The sequence below is a fragment of the Marmota monax genome, unplaced genomic scaffold (assembly GCF_021218885.2).
Source record: "Marmota monax isolate L192 unplaced genomic scaffold, Marmota_monax_Labrador192_F-V1.1 WCK01_AAM20220418_F8-fsc00176, whole genome shotgun sequence".
NCBI lineage: Eukaryota > Metazoa > Chordata > Mammalia > Rodentia > Sciuridae > Marmota > Marmota monax.
In genome coordinates this window covers 1285990-1308744 of record NW_026694774.1, presented here as the reverse complement: position 1 = coordinate 1308744, position 22755 = coordinate 1285990, and the positions used below count along the sequence as shown (strand labels likewise).

The window sequence follows — 22755 nt, the reverse complement described above, 5'->3', positions numbered from 1 at the left end:
TGAAATGGGAAAGGGTATGGAAGCATCTGTATGAGAAGTTCCAAGTTGGTCACATAATTCCTTTGGATGGGGAGTATCTCATATTAAATATCTGCAGCCTTCTGCGTGAGTACAGGGATACCTCAACTGGGTTCAGAGCATCTGTTTGTTCAATGTCATTTATCCTAACCTGAAAAGAAAGGGTACTTTCTTTCCATTGCAGTGGGATGGTCATTATTTTGGGCAGTCATTTGGCCATCTATATAGAGCTCAATTTTTCATATCTCTGGTTGTGTACAAAGTATATTCACACCATTCGTGTTCTCATACATGTAATAAAATAAATATATTTTATTACTAAATATATTTAATATATGGTTTGGCCAGCTGGTAGTGAATAAAATATAAATAGACGAGTTACAACGTGAAAGAGAAATGCATCTCTCTTCCTCTTAGTCTATAACCTGGCCGAGAAAAAGGAAAAACAAAATTGAAACTCCAGCTTGTCTCTTGTGCAACAGGAGGAAGAACTGGAATTGTAAACAGGTGAGAGATGTTATCTCAAGATCAGAAGGAGATGCAAAGAATTCCAATCCCTGGGAGAAGGAGGTTGAGGAAGAATCTGACTTTGAAGTAAAAGAGGACAGGTACTCCTCCTCCTGCCTGTGAGCTTTGCTTTTTTCTTGACCATTAATGGAACACAAAGCAAAAGCACAGCATATGCAGTTGTGGGGTGGGGGGATCTCCCATTCAAGAAACTATAACTGTCCAGAATAATACTATGCTACAGAATTGCTAGATATTGCAAACATTTCTAAACCACTACCTTGTGTGTGACTGCCCAGAAAATGAGACTGTAACATAGAAGGGTATAGCATTTCTCAGACAGGAAATGAATTTGATAATGAGAAATACTGCCACCACACTCTTCCACGATGATATTCTTCCTCATCTCAGACTCCAAGGAATGCGACTTGCTCTCCATGGACTGAGATTTCTGAAACCATGATCCCCCAAATAAACTTTTCCTTCTCAACTTGTCAAGTCTTTCTGGTCACAGTGGTTAAAAAGCTGACTAAATATGGATATTCCTTGGAAAACCAGGAATGGCACCACCTTTTGACCCAGCTATCCCACTCCTAGGTCTATACCCAAAGGACTTAAAAGCAGCATACTATAGGTACACAGCCACATCAGTGTTTACAGCAGCACAATTCACAATAGCTAAACTGTGGAACCAATCTATATGCCTTTCAGTTGATGAATGGATAAAGAAAGTGTGGCACAAATACACAATGGAATATTACTCGGCAATAAAAGATAATAAAATCATGGTATTTGCAAGTGAGTGGAAGGAGTTGGAAAATAAAATGCTAAGTGAAGTTAGTCAATCCAACAACAACAACAACAACAAAAAAAAACAAATGCCAAATGTTTTCTCTGATGTAAGGAGGTTGATTCATAATGGGGTTGGGAGGGGGAGCATGGGAGGATTAGATGAACTCTAGATAGGACAAAGGGGTGGGAAGGGAAGGGAGGGAGCATGGGGGAAGAAAAATGGTGGAATGAGATGGACATCATTACCCTAATAAGTACATGTATGAAAACACTAATGGTGTGAATAAACTTAGTATACAACCAGAGATACAAAACATTGTGCTCTATATGTGAAAGTAAAGCAAGGAACTGGGAGACAGGCAATTGAGGAATGAAAGATGGAGACCAGGCAGAGATACACATATTTGTCACCTCTGACAAATAAAAGTACATCTCTCTATAGATGAGATGGGCAAAACAGGCATGGGGGTCAGGACTTTTATGGGGTAGGCTCAGAGATTAGAGCTGGGCAGATTAGAACATCAATAAAAGTGTTGACATTAAAGAAGGAGTACCCTATTGGTAATTGAAAGAGGCCATTCATGTTATGTTCTGGGCAAAAAAAAAATTGTCTATGTTTTGCCCTTTTCCTGAGACTTTCTTAGTACTTAAATCAGCCTTAGCTGACTTTGAAAGTGATAGACTTTTAATATGGCAGAAGAAATTTCTAAGCAGCATAGTGTTTAGGCATGGCATAGATATTGCTAGTGGCTTTTAGCCAAGTTTATTGTGATATTCAGGAGCAGAAAGATTTGAATAATTGGACTTGAAAGGTGGGGCTAAGGAAGTTGCAGTTATTAAAGACATTACTGCCACTAAAGAAATTTTAAAGACTTTGCCCAGAGACAATAAGAAAGATGTCTTCAGTGTATCTTAGGAATTCTCAAGACCAAGTCCACCTCAGGCTCAAGGGAGTGAACACAAAATTCTCCTGACAAGAGACCATTGGGTGTCCGGCTTGCACAGGATGGCCTAGGAAGTTGTTTCACCATGTTCAGCTACCCAGACACTCAGAGGCTACTGAAGTCACAGTTCCTGGAGGCCTGGTTACTGCTAGAAATGGCCAGAGACTTTGGTGGCAATCATGTAGTGCTGATTCAGCAGGATTGCGGGTTGCTAGAGATAGGGGTCATGGAGGCTTCCACTGAGATTTCAAAGGAATGCCTGGGAGGCCAGGCAAAGTGCAGCAGGGTCAGAGTTCCTGCAGGCAGCCCTGCAGGCAGATAGGGAGATGAGTGGAGATATGAGGAGGAAGCTGAAGCTACTGTAGAAATCCCCAAGATTAAGAAATTGTAGTCCAGTAGAACATCTGCCAAGAAATGCTGCAGAAATCAATCAGAAACAAGCCATCAGAAAGGTCATGTATGTGGAAACAAGCAAAGCAGTAAGGGCAGAGCTATGCAAGCCCTTTGGAAAAAACATTAAGGTGCCTTGTGCTCCAGATTCTGTACATGAAAATACAGAAATTGTTTCTCAGCTGGATTTTGGTCTTGCTTTGTCCCATGCCTTAATTCTATGCTCCTACAACTCCTTGTGGCAGGGAAATGTTTACTACGTACCTTTATATATAGGATATATGTAACTTACTTTTGATTTTTACAGGGCTCACACAGAGTTTGCCTTGAATCTCAGTGAATCTTTGGACTTTGACTTTTGGAAAATCTTGGAACTGTTGACATTATGGGGACTCTTGGAAATGGAGTAAATGTATTTTGCATTGTGAGATGGTCATGAGCTTTTGGGGGCCATGGGTGGAATGTTATGATTTAGATGTTAGGTATACACCAAAAGCTCATATGTGAGACAATGAAAAAAAGCTTAGAGGTGAAATGATTGGGTTACAGAAGCCTTAACACAGCCAGTGAATTAATCCCCTTGTAGGGATTAACTGAGTGGTAACTGAAGGCAGGTACTTGTGACTGGAAGAGGTTGGTTAATGGGGCCATGCCCTTGGTGCATATATTCTGTATCAGGTGAGTGGAGTTTCTCTCTGCTTCTTGAATGTCATGTCTTGAGTTATTTCCTCCATGAAACTCTTCTGCCATGGTGTTATGCCTCATCTAGGGCCCCAAGGAATGGAGCCCTATCTATGGTCTTCTGAAACCATGAGCCTGGAAATAAACTTTTTCTCCTCTAATTATTCTTGTCAGCTCTTTTTGGTCACAGTGGAGAAAAAGCTGACTAAAACATTAAGTGGTAAAGGTTACATTCAGTCACAGGACACAGTACAATGTGTACTCACCTATATCAGAGAAAATAGGCTGTCAATCTTAATATTCAAGGCCCTGGACTATCCATGCAATTTGTAGGGTTGGTGGTCTGATGAGGTAAGGCCAATTTTACTATTAGCACCATGGCAGATTAGGTGCAGACTCTCCCTATTCCCTGACAAAAATGTACAGGTTTTTGTCAGACTCCTGGACTATTGGCAGACCTCACCTATCTCAATTCTTCGCCTATCTCAACCTAGAAAAGACTTTGACAGCCCATGCACTAACTCTATGCACCCCTTTACCAGATGGGCCAATGTAGTTAGATGTCATTTATATAGCGGATGGTATGAGTTGGGCTCTCTGGCAAAGACAACAAAGATAAAAGCTACCACTAAGTTTTTGGTCACAGCTCTGGAAAGGAGCTGACACTAGATGTACACCTTTAAAACAGCAGTTTCTAGCAGTGCACAATGCCACTACAGATGGAGCCACTGATCAAATTTTCTCTGGTGATAGAGAAAATTTTTGGATGGCCTACATTACTGACTTGAACCCACTATAGTGCCAGATTCCTACTCTAAATAACAGCATGTGTATTAACAACAAAGCTGTGCACCATACAATAGTTTATTGACTCCTGCACTGTAGATGGCATTGGGCCTGATTACCTGTAAAACTGCTAAACCAAATTTTCACCATAGTGCCTATGATCTCACAAGTGAAAGAGGGTTTGGGCTCTATAACTGAGAATGTTTGGTATACAGTTGGGTATAGTAGGGGAAACTCAATTTTCTGAATTCTTGCTGCAGTAAACCTGCCACTGATTCTATCTGCTTTGAGATGGAGCAAAACATGAATAACAAATGGGCAGAGCTATTGGTAGTATGCCTGGTAGTAACATATGAGCCATGTCCACTTGTTGTTTGTGCTGATAATTGGGCAGTGTACCAAGACCTTACATTGTGGATTGCACAATGGCAAGTGAACAATGGTCTACTGGCCTTATGTAAGCATTTCTTACCAAATTGTTATTTCAAAGGTCTTGAGAATGAAGTATGATGTACAGGAACCTGCCCCAGATTCACAGCGGCCAGAGCACTCATTTCACAGGATATGGTGTCCAGAATTAGGCCCAAACATATGTGGCATGGTACTTCATGTGCCATTTAATTCTCAGGTAGCAGTGTTGGTGGAAAGAAAGAATAGTTCACTAAAGCAAAATATATGGGCCTTAGTAGGCAAATCCCACCTTGGCCAGCTGTGCTGAAATCCTTGAAAAAGTATTAATAAATTTAAATACCCATACATCTGGCATGCCTGCCACTTATAAGCACCTGGAGGCTCAGGCTCCTACTCCAAAAAATCTGAGTCCAATCTCTGCATCCATATGCAATACTGCCAGTGTTGACACATGTACAGAAAGTGATGGTATTTCAAACACAGGATCTAATAAGTCGAGGAGAGGAGATAATTCAGTGGCTTGATCTTCCTGGGTATGTTGGCAGTTTGGGGCTATAGTGTGAGGTAACTCTGGCCCTCCTAATTCTATCCCCATTGGTCCTGTTGAACTCTGGACCTCAGATCATGGGCTTATTCTTTTAGTGGTCTAAAGAAAATACCTCAGGGCACTACAGTTGGCCTCCTGGTTGGGCATGCCATTTTGTCATTCATTTTAGGAATCACTCATGGACTCATCCTGTTGGCCATCATGTGTTGTTAATTCCACCCCATCAATGCCCAGATGCAACTGCTGTATTGTCTAACACAGATAATGCCACCAGTATTGTCTTGCTGGATGGAACAGGCTTAACTTTAGAAGTCTTTGCAAAACATTTGTTTTTCCATCTATAGCTATGATTTTGCTATTTTTCACTGTTTTCCCTAGGACCTATGGAAACAGAAGTTAATACATTTTCTGATTTTGTACCTTCTCTAGGAGAAATATCAGGTCATTGGCTCCTTGGGATTCTGGTTAGAAAATTAATTATTTTCATTTGCCTAACTTGTCTCTTATTTGGTGCAGGTGCCTCTACTTCTGATATAAATTCTGCTTACAAGCTACATAAATGGCCTCAAAATACCACCTACAAAATACTAATATCCTCCACAGGCTCAGAGCACATTGAGGAAGAGGGGGGCATGTGAGATGGTAAAAGCTGATTACAGGGGGTAGAATGCATGGATTCAATTTGACATGACTGCAGCCATCTTGATAATCACTATGATTTCCCCAAAGTAGCCCTAATCAGTTATTTTTGTTTAGTTTCCCAGCGAATTGTAAACATGCAAAACTGTTAGAATTGTATGGAGAGATTTACAACTGAATTGTGACTCTAGGAATGTGCCTGACTATTTGATATTAGCTCAAGAAAAACCAGGTACATTCCAGTTAAGATGAAGTCACCTTTGATCTAACCCATATGTATCCCCTTCCTTCTAAACCAAATTGTGGCGATCCAACTGGGCTTACTTCCACCCAGGCCCATGCCTCTGTCAGTAAGTTCCCCAGTAAATTTTAATCTGTGCAATTCTAGATCTGCTTGCCTCACGTTTAGTCTCCTGGCACGTTGAAGCTGATTCACACACAAAACTACTAGGTTGTTTGAGAACATAGACTTCCAAAGAAAGTGACACATACACAGTTATGTACAGGGGCACCTCAAGATCAGAACAAGTATTTTGCACATTGAGATTTTCCAGTAAAATAAGATGAAGTAATTTGTTTGAAACAATTTGGTGGAGAAAAACTTTAAAATAGGCATAATGTTAATATGATTCAGCAATTAATAAATGTAGACTTTTAAAACAAATAAGGAAAATAATCATAATAAAAATTAGAGTCAAGCATGGTGGCACACACTGCTAATCCCAGGGACTGGAAGGTGGAGGCAGGAGGTTTGCAAGTTCAAGACCAGCCTCACATCACAATACTAGACTTCAGAATATAACAGAGCAATGGTAAAAAAAAAAAAAAATCAGCATGGTATTGGCAACAGAACAGGTATGAAGACTAATGGAAAAGAATAGAAATTACAGAGATAAACCCACAAAAATACAGTTACCTCATACTTGACAAAAGCTCCAAAAACATACATTGGAGAAAAGATAGCCTTTTTTAAAAAATGGTGCAGGAAAAACTAGAAAGTAGAATGAAATTTAACCCCTACCTCTCACACTGCACAAAACTCAACTCAAAGTGGATCAAGGACCTAATATTAGACCAGAAACCCTGAATCTACTAGAAGAAAATGCAGGCCCAATACCCCAACACATCAGCTCAGGAAATGATTTCTTTAACAAGACTCCTAAAGCAGAAGAATTAATTTTTTTTAAAAAATTAATGAATGTGATAACACCAAATTAAAAAGCTTCTTCACAGCAAAGGAATCAGTCAAGAGCATTAAGAAAGAACCTAGAGAATAGAAGAAATTAGAACATAAACTATGCAATTCCCAAAAGAAAACACAGGGTAAGCCCTCCAGCATATAGGCATAGGCAGTGACTTCCTCAATAGGACCCCTAAAGCTCAGGAAACAATACCAAGTGTTAGGAAATGGTATGGCATCAATTAAAATGTTTCTATAAATGAAAGGAAACAAATAGAAATATGAACTGAGAACCTACAGAATGGGAAAAATATTTGCTCATTATTCTTCTTACAGAGGATTAATATCTAGAATTATAAGAACTCAAAAAACTTTATATCAAAAAATCAGATAATCCAATTAATATATAGACAAATGAGTTAAACAGACATTTCTCAAAAGAAGAAATACAAATGGCAAGAAATATATGAAAAAATTAGGAAATGCAAATAAAAACTACACTACAATTTCATACAATTAGAATGGCAGTCATCAAGAATACAAAAAATAACAAGCACTGGAGAGGATGTAGAAAAAAACGAACACTTTTACACTGTTGGTGAAATTGTAAATTAGCACAACCACTATGGAAATCAGTATGGAGGTTCCACAAGATACTAGGCATGGAACCACCACATGACCCAGCTATATCACTCCTTGGTATTTATCCTAAAGAATTAAAATCATCATACTACGTGATGCAGCTGCATCAATGTTTACAGCAGCACAATTCATGATAGCTAAGCTATGGAACCAATCTAGGTGCCCTTCAACAGATGAATGGATAACGAAAAAGTGGTATATATACACAATGGAATATTACTCAGCCTTAAAAAAAAGAATGACTTTATGTCATTTGCCAGTAAATGGATGGATCTGGAGACTACCATGCTAAGTGAAAAAAGTCAGTCCCCATAAGATAAAGGTTGAATGTTTGATATGTGGAAAACTAAAACACAATAAGGTAGGGGGTTAAAAAAAGAATAGAGGTTCTAAGTAGTAGACAAAGGGGAATGAAGGGAAGGGAGAAAAGATGAAATAAAGACAAGACAGTGGAATGAATCTGACATAACATTCCTATGTACATATATGAATATATCACAATGTATATTCATATTTCACCATCATGTATACCCAAAAGAAATTAATTTAAAAAATAACTATAGGTAAATGGCAGAAAGATCAGTAAAGAGAAGGGAGCAGTGGGGAAAGGGAGGTACTGGGGACTGAATTAGAACAAGATATATTCCATGCTTTTATAATTATGTCAAAATGGATTCTACTGTCAGGCAAAAATAAGAAGAACCAGAAAAAAAAGAAAAAGAAAAAGAAAACAAATCCAGCCTCAGCAACTTAGCGAGGCTTGATGTAAATTAGTGAGACTCTGTTTCAAAATAAGAAATAACAAAGGGGCTGGGGACGTAATTCACTGGTAAAGTTCCTCTGGGTTCAATCACCAGTACCCTCCCCCAAATAGGAAGACAGGTAAAGGGTAATTAGCTTTTAGCCAAAATGTTGATTAGTAGCCTCCAGAATTCCTCCAAATATGACTTTACAAAATAGTACAAAATTATCATTTCTTTCTTTTAGAAAAGAAAGAGAGAAATGGATAAAAGGAGAGGGAATTTCATCAGAATAATAGAAAGCTCAGTAGAGGAGAAAAAGGAAATTGAGGAGGAGGAAGAAGTAACAGGAAAAAGAAATAATGGAAAGAATCGGATCAGACTTTTGTATGTGCATGCATGTATGTGACACATTGGGTCCCAGCCTGGGGTGTATCCACAAGACACTGTTATGGTTTGGATGTGAGGTGTACTTGAAAAGATCATGTGTGAGACAATAGAAGAAGGTTTAGAGGAGAAATGATTGGGTTATGAGACTCTTAACCCAATCAATAAATTAATTTCCTGATGGAATTAACTGGTAGCTGAAGGCAGGCAGGGTGTAGCTGGAGGAAACGGATCTTGTGGTGTACCTTTTGGGCATATATTTTGTAACTATTGAGTGGAGTTTCTTTCTCTGCTTTCTGATCACCTTTCTGATCACTTTCTGAGCTGCTTCTCTCCACCACACACTTCTGCCATGATTTTCAGCCTCATCTGGAGCCCCTGAGGAATAGAGCCAGCTGTCTATGGACCAAGACCTATGAAACATGAGCCCCCAAATAAACTTGTCCTCCTCTATAATTGTTCTTGTTGGATCTTTTAGTCACAGCAGCAAAAAATCTGACTGAAACAGACACTAATTTTTAAAATGTAAACTATAAAGGGATTGAAGAGGGATCAGTGGAGTGGAGGGGATTGGGGAGTGCTCGGGACTGAATTGGAGTGGTCTGTGTTCCATGCTTTTGTCTTTATGCCTGAGTGCATCCTGGTGTTGTATATAACTAAAATAAATAAATAAATAAAATACAATTGACATATATGTTTCTGTATTGTGGTATTGTATTTACTTCTCACACCTTGGATGTAATTTTGTTTTCTGGTTTTCATCTCCACCGCAATCTTAGAATGATATTCTAAAGATTATCATCAACAACTGCTAAATGCTAAATTTAAGGACTTTTTTATTCTTTTGAGACACAGTTTCACTATTTTACCCAGGGTGGTTGTAAATGCATGGGTTCAAATGATCCTCCTGCCTCAGCTTCCCACATAGGGCTTGAGGCATGCACCATCATACCCAGCTTCAATGGCTTTTTAAAAATAACTTTCATCCTCTTCAATGCTTCCAGTACTTTGCACTGCTGAACAACATCTCCCAGTGTATGACTGATGAATTTGAAAAACTCTTACAGGACATATTTTGTGTACCAGATGTTGTGCTAGATGCTGGATATAAATAAGACTAAATTCTGATGTTTGTGGTCCACTCAAAAAGGAAACCTATCCCCTACATTCAAAAACATTGTATCTCAAGCCTCCATGGCTTTGATTACACTTGCCTATGCTACTATCAATTGTTAAAATTCAGTTCAAAAGACATAGATGCTGGAAAACTCCCCATATATACTTATTTTCTCACAAATTCACTCTTCCTTACTCTTATGCTATATTTTTTCCCTAACTCTTTCATCTTTGACACACCCACTGCCATTTATATGGTTATAAAAATAAAATATCTACAAAAATTTTAAAAGAAAAAGTATTTATGGCTCAAAGAACACATGTATTATAAAAAATGAACCTGAAAATAAAGAATAGCAATCACAGAGCTTTTAAAATATATCTTGATTTGCAAAATATTTCATTCATATATCACATGTCTGGATTATAGCTATTGCATGAAAAGATTCACATTCAAATTCTTCTTTGTTAGAATGGTAAACAGTTTATTTACTAATTCATGTAACTTAGCTGTAAAAAATTCTGTCTGTAGAAAGCAGTTTTGAATGTTGCTAATTTTGGAGTTAATATAAATCATCTCAATTTTAATTATTAACATTTTAGTATACTATTTTTAAACACCATATTAATATAATTTAGGAAGACACAACAATTTTTTTCACATGTGTGGGAGCCATTACTAAATAAAATATAATTTTAAAATAAACATTCATCATTAAATGTAGCAAACAAATGAAAACAATATGAATTACTTTTTACAATACATTAGGTTTGCACTGCTTTTAGAGCATATATTACACTTACTTGCAAAAAGGCTCTCCATCTTTGCATGCACAAACAATATTCTCTGGACAGAAATCTGTTATATTCCCTGGACAATCATCAAAGTCAGTCACAGATGTACAGTTGGCTGTAAATAACAAAATTCAAAAATACCTTAACAGCATAGAACAAATGCTTCAAATTTGAATACTGCACATAGGACAAGTTCTGCATGTTAGAGAAACAATCATGAAATCAATCAAACAATGTTATGTATATATACATACATGTCAAAATGAAACCCACTGCTCTGTGTAATTTTTATGCACCCATAAAATTTTTTAAAAGACAATGGATACAACTTTATGGTACTTTGAGAATGTTTAAATATCATATTATCATGTACTAGGCTTAAAAAGTGAAGATGAATATCCAAACAAATTTTCTATTATTTTGTAACTGATGATTTTCACATCATGGCTTTAAAAAAGTAATACATAGCATTATGGTCAAAAGAACATCTAATGTTTGAAACAAAAATCCCTCAGCAACATAAAAGTTCTTTGGGGCTAAATTTGTGTATTGTCTTCTGACTAAAAGAAAACAAATCAATATACCCAAAGCTAGAGTAAATATAATACTGTTGTGCAAGGACAGTTCTGTTTTATGCCCATTATCCTGGAATAATTATTAATAGTGTTCCCTTCACTCCCAAGTGCACTCATTTAGATAGGTAAATTTAAATAGTCACAGCAGTGGTAGGCCACTGGCATAAGAGGCACTTCAATCACAACTCTTAATGACTTTTTATATTTCTGGGGCTACCATGGAGAGTCATTTTGCCAATGACATGACTGCAGTATCCCCTCCCCAGTCTGAACTGAGAAAAAGTTCTCTACACTCTGAGAATTAATGAGTAGAAAAGTTTTCTATGATTCAAAGGACCCATAAGCATGCACAGCAATTATAATTCCAAGAAAAGCTGAAATATTTTGAGTGTCTTCCAGCCTAAATAAAAAGAAAAGATTTTGTAGAAGGGCAATAGCTGGGTCAAATGGTGGTTCCATTCCCAGCTTTCCCAGGAGTCTCCATACTGTTTTCCAGATTGGCCGCACCAGTTTGCAGTCCCACCAGCAATGTACAAGAGTACCCTTTTCCCCACATCCTCTCCAGCACTTGTTGTTGTTTGACTTCATAATGGCTGCCAATCTTACTGGAGTGAGATGGTATCTTAGGGTGGTTTTGATTTGCATTTCTCTGACTGCTAGAGATGGTGAGCATTTTTTCATGTACTTGTTGATTGATTGTATGTCCTCCTCTGAGAAGTGTCTGTTCAGGTCTTTGGCCCATTTGTTGATTGGGTTATTTGTTTTCTTATTGTTTAATTTTTTGAGTTCTTTGTATACTCTGGATATTAGGGCTCTATCTGAAGTGAAGACCTTAAAAGAGCGTACTACAGGGATACTGCTACATCGATGTTCATAGCAGCACAATTCACAATTGCTAGACTGTGGAACCAACCCAGATGCCCTTCAATAGAGGAATGGATAAAAAAAATGTGGCATTTATACACCATGGAGTATTACGCAGCACTAAAAAATGACAAAATCATAGAATTTGCAGGGAAATGGATGGCACTAGAGCAGATTATGCTTAGTGAAGCTAGCCAATCCCTAAAAAACAAATACCAAATGTCTTCTTTGATATAAGGAGAGCAACTAAGAACAGAGCAGGGAGGAAGAGCAGGAAGAAAAGATTAACATTAAACAGATACATGAGGTGGGATGGAAAGGGAGAGAAAAGGGAAATTGCATGGTAATGGAGGGAGACCCTCATTGTTATACAAAATTACATATAAGAGGTTGTGAGGGGAATGGGAAAATAAACAAGGAGAGATATGAATTACAGTGGATGGGGTAGAGAGAGAAGATGGGAGGGGAGGGAGGGGGGATGGTAGAGGATAGGAAAGGTAGCAGAATACAACAGTTACTAATAGGGCATTATGTAAAAATGTGGATGTGTAACCGATGTGATTCTGCAATCTGTATTTGGGGTAAAATTGGGAGTTCATAACCAACTTGAATCTAATGTATGAAATATGATATGTGAAGAGCTTTATAATGTTTTGAACAACCAATAAAAAAAAAAAAAAAAATTAAAAAAAAAAAAAAAAAAAAAAAAAAAAGATTTTGTAGAGTGACATTTTAGATTGTCAGAATCCCAGGCCCCTGAATATCTGTGTATGTTTGGTGTTAGAGGTGACAGGCAAGAAGGAAAAATACCTGTGATAAGGTCAGGCATATAGAACCTAAAAGGAAGCCATTTTCCTTGGTAGATCATATTTTTTCCTAATGTAAAAATGACAGACTATATAAATATATTGCTAAAAGAAACAAAACATAATGGACTTTATAAGTTAAAACACAATACTGTACTTTAAAAGTTTCTCTCATTTTCTAACATGGAAACTGCATCTTAATTGATTACCCTATCCAACATTACAGATATCCCTCACCAGAATTATTGGGTCAAATGGTGCTGCTTAGAAAAGTTTAAGACAAATCTGTTTTTTAAATACTTTTTGTAGTTGTAGATGGACATCATGTTTTTATTTTATTTATTTATTTTTATGTGGTGCTGAGGATTGAACAGTGCCTCACACATGCTAGGCAAGTGCTCTACCACTGAGCTATAACCCCAACCCAAGAAATCTATTTTCAATGGGCAATGTTTAAAAAAAGAATTAGACTTCTTAACTTGGCAAATATTTTATGATCTTTTTATAAACAGATATGATCATATCATTTATTTCTTTGTCTATCTCTAGGGATTCACATAATTTCAATTCTATCAAGTAAGTACATGTTTTTATTGAACATATTGCATATTGAAATTTTTGTGAAAAATAAAGAACAATCTTTATAGATTCTGAAAAACAAAGTGTTGAATGCAAGTAGCTGAAAATCATTAATGTTGGCACAAGTAAAAATTTTAGTTAGTAGTCCATAGAACTTTTCATATTTCATGTTTGTTTTAGAGTTCAGAAACAAGCATGTTAGATTCAAGACAAAATTACTGAAACCCTCTAAAAATAAACTAAAAAGTCAGATACATTAAAAATTGTTAATTTTTAACAACATAAACTTTACTTGTAATATTATGTTTCTTTCGATTTGCATAAGACCACAACATTGCTTCACTCTGTAATCAGAATCTACTTAATTTTTACATTTATATCTATAGAAATAAAGCAATTAAGAGTTTCTTACGTTGTGCACAATGTATAGTCAGAAAACAGCAGAAGATGAACAGAATTCTTGTAAATATACATATGCAATCCACCATTTTTTGAGGAAAGTAGAAATCTATGCAGTCTGCCAATTGCACTTAAAGACTACTGCATTTATGAGAGGCAGCTGGTGAGCTGAAATTGTGAGTGGTTTATATAGGAGATAAGTGAGAATGGATTTTGAACTTTTCCCTTCCAACCTGTGTAAATTACTAGTTAATATTTGGGGTCATATACTTGTTAGTTTCCCATATCCCGAGTTCCCATAAATAGAAAGCAAGATTTATCTATGAATCATATATTGCTAGAATTTAGTCATAGCTATTTGTATTTCTTTTAATTATTAATCTTTATACCAGCTTTCATAATATTTTATTATTTGTCAAAGGAAGAAAAATCATTGCTTGAAATATACTGCTACAAATACTCAGATATCTGAGATCCCAAAATCAGAGATCTCTAAAAAAACAGAGATTTCTGACCTTACAACTAGTGTTGCTAGGAAATAATCTCAGGACATCATTAGGTATCCTTAGCAAAGAAAATAGATAAAGTAAAAAAGAAGTGGAAGATGGCAGAAGGAGAAAACAGAAGTAAGGTCAGTTTCCAGAAAGAGAAAATAAAAAGAAGATAAAGAGGAAAGTGTCAGAACAATACAGATGTAATTTAATTGGGATATTACACATTTTCATCTGTTTTACTAGGATATTTTCATTCATTCATGCATTCTCCTCACTCTTGTTCTTTTATCTCTCAATCCCCCCTCAAGTTCACATTTGTAAGAATGTAAGTTCACATTATACTAATCATATCTGCTATATATTTTTCCACCTAGATCATCTTGACAAGGTATGTTTAAATTTGTGCACCTTGTATATATCAAAATCCACTATTTCCCCTCCTACTGGCAAGTATATTTTATGTTCCATTTCCTGATTATTATTTATCTGTTATTGTATTTTATTCTCCACTCCTTTATGGCCATCAATTAAATGGCAGAATTCATTTCATGAGAATTCCAGGCTGAACCTTCATACCACCTGCTAATGTGGATAATTTTTTCCCTACCTGGCTCACTTTGACTTAGCATAATTTATTAGATTTATTTATTTATTTAGAGAGAGAATTTTAATATTTATTTTTCAGTTTTCGGCAGACACAACATCTTTGTTTGTATGTGGTGCTGAGGATCGAACCCGGGCCGCACGCATGCCAGACGAGCGCGCTACCGCTTGAGCAACATCCCCAGCCCCAATTTATTAGTTTTAAATAATCATATTTAATTTTAAAAATAGTTTCCTTGTTTTATAATGTAGTAGTGAAATTTATGCTTAATGGCATTAGTACAGTATTATGAAAATATGCATACAAAATTAGCATAATATTTTTGAAAAATTGGCAGTTTTTCTTTGTTTCCATTATGGGGAGAGTCAAGACTTTATTTGAGTTTTAGCAATAAATAAGATACAAAGTATTATAAATCAGTGTCTAAATCTCTCCCTGACTTCTACATGAATTTCCTCTACAAAACTCCACTGACTTTTGAGATTCTCATGTCTCTTAATTTAGAATTGATAGGTTACTGTTGTCACTAAACTTGTGCTTAAATATTCTAGTGACAAGTAATTCAGATCTCTGTAAGAAGTTATCTGATAGCTGTCAGAAATATCCTTTCTTCTAATAAACCAAAATCTACTTTTCTGAAATATCTAGCAAATATGGAACAAATTCACTGTGGCTCACTTGGAAACTCCTGCCATAAGGTATACTTTGGAAACATAGCAGCATTAAGCTAATAAGACATAGAAGTCATGGGAAATTAATATTTATAGCTCACATACCTTAATTTATTACAGGTGTAGTTAATATCTCCCATCTTCATTTAATCCTTTCTAGGACGCTAATGTTAGCTAAAAATTACCTATATGAAGCAAACAATGGTGGGTACATTCTTAAAACAAATTGCCCCTCACCAGTCCAACAAATTTTTCCCCCCAAACAGAGTCTAGAAGTACTGGTTATTTGTTGAGATCCATAGCCGAGACAGAATGACGCCTGGCATATTGCCAGAGGGAATGGTTGAAAGGTGACGCCAGCGAACCATTGAGATGATGACTTGAGTTAAGCTGTATATAATTGCTGTGATGCTGGATTAATTGAGTTGTATATGGACCCGAATCTGCCTCAGGCACCCGCTACTTTGGAGTTCCCGGTGGAGTTCTGAGAAAAAAAAATATAATTATGCCATAGTATATTCTATTGTCATGTATAACTAAAAAGAACCAATAAAAATTTTAAAAAATAGAGGAAATAATTTAGATTTATTTTTATAGAAACAAATAGTGTTGAATGGAGTAAGCATACAACTATTTCTATCCTTACTTTAACAGGTGCAATTCAATTTTAACAGATTTTTCTGTGCAGTATATTTACAAATAATTTTGGTTCTCTTCATTATACCTTTTGTGTTTTCTACAAGAAATAGTAATTTTTTGTTTACATTAATAAAAATTTCATAGATAAAATTGCATTATGATGTTAGACCTACTCCACTTCCTAGACCTAACAACTCAGTCCTCACGATAAACATCTCTGAATTGGCTTTCATCCTTCTTTCCTTCATTCTCTTTTCAGTAGGGAGAGGTTTCTCAATCTTAACAAATCTCATGCTTTCATTTCTGTTGCTCATCCAGTTCTTTTTGCCTCCTTATGGTCTCTGTTTTATTTTTTATTCCCTCTGTCTCTTGAATCTTCATTGTCTTCCCTTCTGTTGGTCTTTCCCATCAGTATTTAAAAATGTTTAAGTCTTTTCAGAAAGGGGGGGGTGGGGGGTGGGAGGCAGAGAGACAAACTAAACTCAACCCCCTCCATTGAGCTCTGCCCCTTGGATTAGCACTGTTTCTTTCTTCATAGAACCGCTAGTTGGAAGAATATTACTCACTCATTGCCTCCTCTCTCATTTGATTTTGGTGAAAATCCTTTAATAAAAGCAATGGTAAGAAATTTTATATATATATATATATATATATATATATACATAAAATTGTATATATATATACATATATATACATTATGTATATTATATATATATATATATATATATATATATATATATATATATATATATATATATATATAATGCAGCCACTCTTGAGATTGAGGTGGAAGACCACTTGAACTTATATATATATATATATATATATATATATATATATATATATATATGAATGATGCAGCTATACTTTAATATTTCCTTTGGGCTCATGAAAGAAAATATTTGTGAGGCTGCCACAAGGAAATATCCCTGGAGTCCCTCACTTCTTATCTATTCCTCAGCCTATAGCAGTTTGATTCCATTTCCTTCACTCAACTGAAATTGAATCTGCTCACAAGGTTGTCTAGAATTTGTTAATTTTTAAACTCACTGGGCACTTTTCCACCTTTATCTTCAGTAAACATTTGCAGCATTTGACACTGGTAACCATTTCCTTCTGGAAACTTTGCTCCCTTGTCTTCTATGACATGATTATCTTTCTGACTTTCTCAATATTGCTGTGAGCAATGCTTTCCAGTCTTCTTCAATTATTCCTGTTTTCCCATTTACTCCACAAGCATTGGTATTTTTTAGGATTCTATCCTTGGCAGTTCTGATCTTACTTATTGTTCTCTCTGTTGAGTAACCTCTCAGTGATTGTGTCATTTATCATCTCTATGAAAGTATGCTTAAATCTGTGTCCAGTCCAGATATCCAACAGCTCAATGAATATCTTTGCTTGGAAATTTCAAAGCCACCTCAAATTTTATGTGACTGAAACTGACCTCATAATCTTGCCTCCTTACCTGATCTTTCTCTTATATGTTGTTTTATTAAGTTGCACTCATCTTTCTATTCCCTAAAACGTAAAAATCTAAGAGTTTTCCTATGTCCTACCACCCACCTCTCTCATCCTAAATGTAGACAGCCACCACACATCTGCACTTACACCTGCTAAATAATTCTTGAATGTGTCCCTTTTGTTCCCTAACTCCACTCCATCACCTCCTCTTTCTCCTGTTTTTTCTTCCTCCTTCTTCTTCTAAGAGTCTCACTATTGTGCCCAGGCTCTCAAAATTCTGGGTTCAAGTAGTCTTCCACCTCAATCTCAAGAGTGACCTGAATTATAAGTATGTACCATCATGCTCAGCTATTATCATTATTTACCTATATATTCTCCTATTCATTAAATTTATCTATCTAAAGCAAAAAAAAAAAAAAACTTCTCATGTCACTGTTTTGCTTAGATTTCTCTGATTGATGGTTCTCACTCACCTTTATGATAAATCCAAACTCCTTAGTATGGGATACTAAGTCCTTCCAAAATCTAGCTCCTGTCTACGTCTTTAGTTTCATTAATTGGTACTCCTTAACTCACATTCTAAGCATTTGATAAACTTAACAGATGACTAGAATCCTCCTTGCATTTTGTTATTTACAGACATTCATAAAAGTTTTTCTTTTTTCTTGAATATACTTTACTCCCCTTTTACATGAGGAACTCCTTTTTCCTACTTTAAACTCAGCTCAGACTGTCACCTCCCCCAGAAAATTTTACTTGACCCTGCAGCTCGAGGTAGACTTTCTTTTTGTCTGCTCCTTTAGCAACCTCTGGATCAAAATACTTACTTTGCTTGTAATATATTCATACATAGCACCATCTCTCCAGTGATACTGAAATTTTAAATTGATTAATTAATTAATTTTAATTAGGTATATATGACAGCAGAATGCATTTTGACTAATTGTACACAATTCCAGCACAACTTTTCATTTTTTCTGGTTACATGATGTAGCATCATACCATACGTGCAGTCATACATGTACCTAGGGTAATGATGTCCATCTCATTCTACCATCTTTACTGCCCCCATGGCCCCTCCCCACCCCTCCCTCCCCTTTCCTCCATTGAAGCTCCTCCATTTTCCCCAAGTCCCCCATTATGGATCAGCATCCACTTATCAGAGATAACATTTGGCCTTTGGTTTTTTAGGATTGGCTTACTTCACTTAGCATGATATTCTCCAACTCCACCCACTTACCTGCAAATGCCATAATTTTATTCTCTTTTAATGCATAGTAATATTCCATTGTGAATATATACCACAGTTTCTTTATCCATTCATCTATTGAAGGGCATCTAGGTTGCTTCCACAGTTCAGCTATTGCAAATTGAGCTGCTACGAACAATTGATGTGGCTGCGTTACTTTAGTATGCTGATTTTAAATCCTTTGGGTATAGACTAAGGAGCAGGATAGCTGGGTCAAAAGGTGGTTCCATACCAAATGTTCTAAGAAATCTCCATACTGCTTTCCAGATTGGTTGCTCCGATTTGTAGTCCTACCAGCGATGTATGAAGGTGCCTTTCTCCCCATATCCTCGCCAACATTTATTGTTATCTGTATTCTTGATAGCTGCTATTCTGACAGGAGTGAGGTGAAATCTTGGAGTAGTTTTGATTTGCATTTCTCTATATTGCTAGAGATGTTGAATATTTTTTTCTTATGTTTGTTGATTGATTGTATATCCTCTTCTGAGAAGTGTCTGTTCAGTTCCTTGGCCCATTTGCAGGTAAATGGATGGAGTTGGAGAATATAATGCTAAGTGAAGTTAGCCAATCTCAAAAAAAAAATGCTGAATGTTTTCTCTAATCTGCAATTCTAAATGGTGTGACATTGAAATTTTTGAGAACAGAAGTTCATCTGTTCATTTTAGTCTCCCTAGCACTCTACATACCTCCATATTAAATTGTAGGTGATGAACAGTTTTTTGAATGAATGCCTAACTGAATGAATGTTTTCCTCTTCCTTCAGCCCAATTTCCAAATGTCTATGTTCTCTTCCATTCAGGCTTCCCTTTCTCATGTTTCAAATATTTCTCATTTTTGGTTTAATGTGTCTTAAAGACTTCCATATTGAAGTTTTCCATTGACAGTGTGTAGGGTGTGTGTGTGTGTGTGTGTGTGTATATATATATAAAGATGGATACTTGTAGATGCTTTATGCTATTATTAATGGAAAAAATACTCATTAGAGTACATCAACTTTTGAAGTTTTATTTCTGAATGGATAATAAACATTCTGTCTCATGATACAAAATTTCTTTAGTTCAAGAGCTCTCTAAGTATGTATTTCTTTCTGTTTACTTTTGAACAATTCAGAGAGTAATTTACTCTTAGCCATGTAAGAAAATGTGAATATAGCATTTGCCATATCATTTATAATAATAGAAAACAGAAGGAATTTAAATAATTTAATGTGAAAGATTTATGTAAGTCCTAAGTGGTAATACAAGGCAAAGATATAAAATAATTTGCTTCATAGCATAGGTAATCATTTGGTTTGAAAAATCATTAGCAATTCATATTCTTCATCAGATTTTTTGTTATTTACCAGCAGAATTTGGAGGAAATTAATGTCAATGGATTAAAATTTTTTAAAAGTGTAAACTCCTCTGTTTTACATATGGAGAAAATGAGGTTCAGATAAGTTAACGCTTTCAGCGAGATCCCACAGTTTGGATTAGTGAAAGATCTAAAATCTAATATCTCTCCGTTCTAAGATCTCATGTTATATAAATAATAATGCAAACTACATTTTTATATTGCTTTAGAGTTTAAAAAGTACTTACAGATGCATTATCTTCTTTGATCCTCAAAATCATCTTTGAGATCAGGTAAATATTATCCCTAATTTACAGGTGGTAGGGTGAGATGAAGGTGGGCAGGGCTCAGAGAGATTAAGTAAACCCCTAATGTCATATAACTAGCAGTTTCAGAGCTGGGAATTGGATTCTACTCTTCTGATTCTAAATTGTATATTGAATCAAAATATACTGCATACTAATCTGAACCACTAAGTACGTTACAATGCTTGGCTTTTTATTTTATTTTATCTTCTCCTTTTTGCAAAAGAGTTCATTAATATGTATTACAGAATATTTTGAGGAAGTTGAGTGGATAATTTAAAATACTCCCTGAGTCATTTTTCAATGTTTCAAAATAACTTTGAACTTTGATTCATGTGTCATCTTAATTACAGTGAATAAATTTCTTATAATGGTATACATTGTCTTATCTAAAACATGACATTGAACTTGTAATGAAAGGAACAAAGGCCGATGTTGGGTATTTCCAATCCTGGAAGCTGGTCCAAGTCTTGAGGAATTTGTGAGAGCTTTAGAAACAAGATGAGATGTGGTTGCTGCTCTTTGAGAATTTTACACTCTCTTTGGGCTGTCCAAATCAATAGGCTTTATAAAAATTTACATAAAATCCAAGTTCTAATGTGGTGCCATTTATAATGCACAGAAGAGAGGATTGGTAAGACCAGAATAGCCAGAGAATGTCTCTATATACTGAGAGTAGAAGTACAAGGTAGTGGTTAATAGCATAGACTCTGGATCTAGACTGTCTAAATTTAAGTCCCAATTCCACCATTTTCTGTGTAACTTTGAGAAAAATTAACTTTATAATGCCACAGGTCCTCACCCTTAAAATGAAGATAGCAATGTTACCTGTATCTTATGATTGGTAGCGTTAAATGAATTAATATATTTATAATTATTAGAATAATCCCAGACATCCAATGCTTTATACGAGAATAAAATAATTAATAACCTAGATTTGTGGGAAGGGTAGACTACAGTGAGAAAGGCGGAAGCTAATGAGACAAAATGGGAAGCTGTTATAGTAATCCAAGCTATGGTGATACAGGATGGGGGGACTTTCACAGATATAAAATTGAAAGATTGGGATGCTTTGATGAGGGATTGGATATAATGAAGGGGAGAGAGAGCCTGAAATCTACCATGGTCATGGATTGATCCTTATATTAACTCTTAGGAGGTTAGGTCAGTTCTGGGTCTTTTGAAATCACTTAGGGCTCTCTGGCTCTCTGTACTGAAACAGACCAAAACCTTTTTTTGGTCCTGAAGAGATCTTCTGGACCAGAGGTAACACAGGATAATATTATGTGAGGCATATTTCAATCTCTTGAGCTCCATCACGGGGCAATTACTTACCCAAATAGGCAATTCACAATTAAAAAAAATAGACATTGGAATTAGACTCCTTAGCAAAGAATTACATACTTGGTGAGGTCTTCAAAAATGAAGTAACTGTATTACAGGTGGAAATTTTATTATTGCAAGTTTCATGACATTGATATCTTTAAAGAAAATAATTTGCTAATAAAATATTTTAAAGTCTTGAGCAATAAAGTTTTCTCTAATATATATCATATATTAGATAGTATATATGTATATATAACATATATATAATATAATATATCTATTCAAAAATATATAATAAATACTGTGAGGACCAATCATGGAGTGCTATGGGAAAATATAACAGAGGTATCTAATTTGATCTTCAATATATATTATATTTTAGAAAAAATATTGTTGCTTTTCCTCTGAAATCTGTGCAGTGAATAATATGGTACTATGGATGTTTGGTTAAGCCAAATCCTATAGTATTATTACTGATTGAGATAAGTTCAGAAGTGATAAAAGACATTTATATAAAGCAGTGTACAATTATCCTACAACTCCTCTTCACATGTGTGTACGTACACACACACACACACACACACACATTTTCCTAGATATTTTTTTACCTTCAAGTTGCAAGAAGAAGAGACAAGGTGAAAGTGAAGCTGGGTACAGTGACACACACACCTATAATCCCAGAGCCTCAGGAGGCTGAGAAAGGAAGATCTCAAGTTTGAGACTAGCCTCAGTAATTTTGCAAGACCCTGTCACAAAATAAAAAATAAGAAAGAAAATATTAAAATGTATTCTTGCTTTCACCTTCATATTTTGCCTTGATACTCGGTTTGTAACTTCTAAAGGAAAGATACCCAAATTTCCACGTTAAAACAAAAC

The 22755-nt window shown here is 35.7% G+C and overlaps 1 protein-coding gene across 1 annotated transcript in view; it reads right to left on the bottom strand.

The window, feature by feature from the left end:
* Positions 1 to 14599, bottom strand: part of LOC124079701 (uncharacterized) — a 75643-nt gene extending 61044 nt beyond the window's left edge. Inside the window, exons 1-2 of the mRNA XM_058572931.1 lie at positions 13812 to 14599; positions 10585 to 10690 (exon numbers count right to left, since the gene is read on the bottom strand). Coding sequence (XP_058428914.1) covers positions 10585 to 10690; positions 13812 to 13887 — 182 coding nt within the window. The 5' untranslated portion in view covers positions 13888 to 14599. The remainder of the gene's footprint in view (positions 1 to 10584; positions 10691 to 13811) is intronic.
* Between the last annotated feature and the right edge of the window lie 8156 nt (positions 14600 to 22755).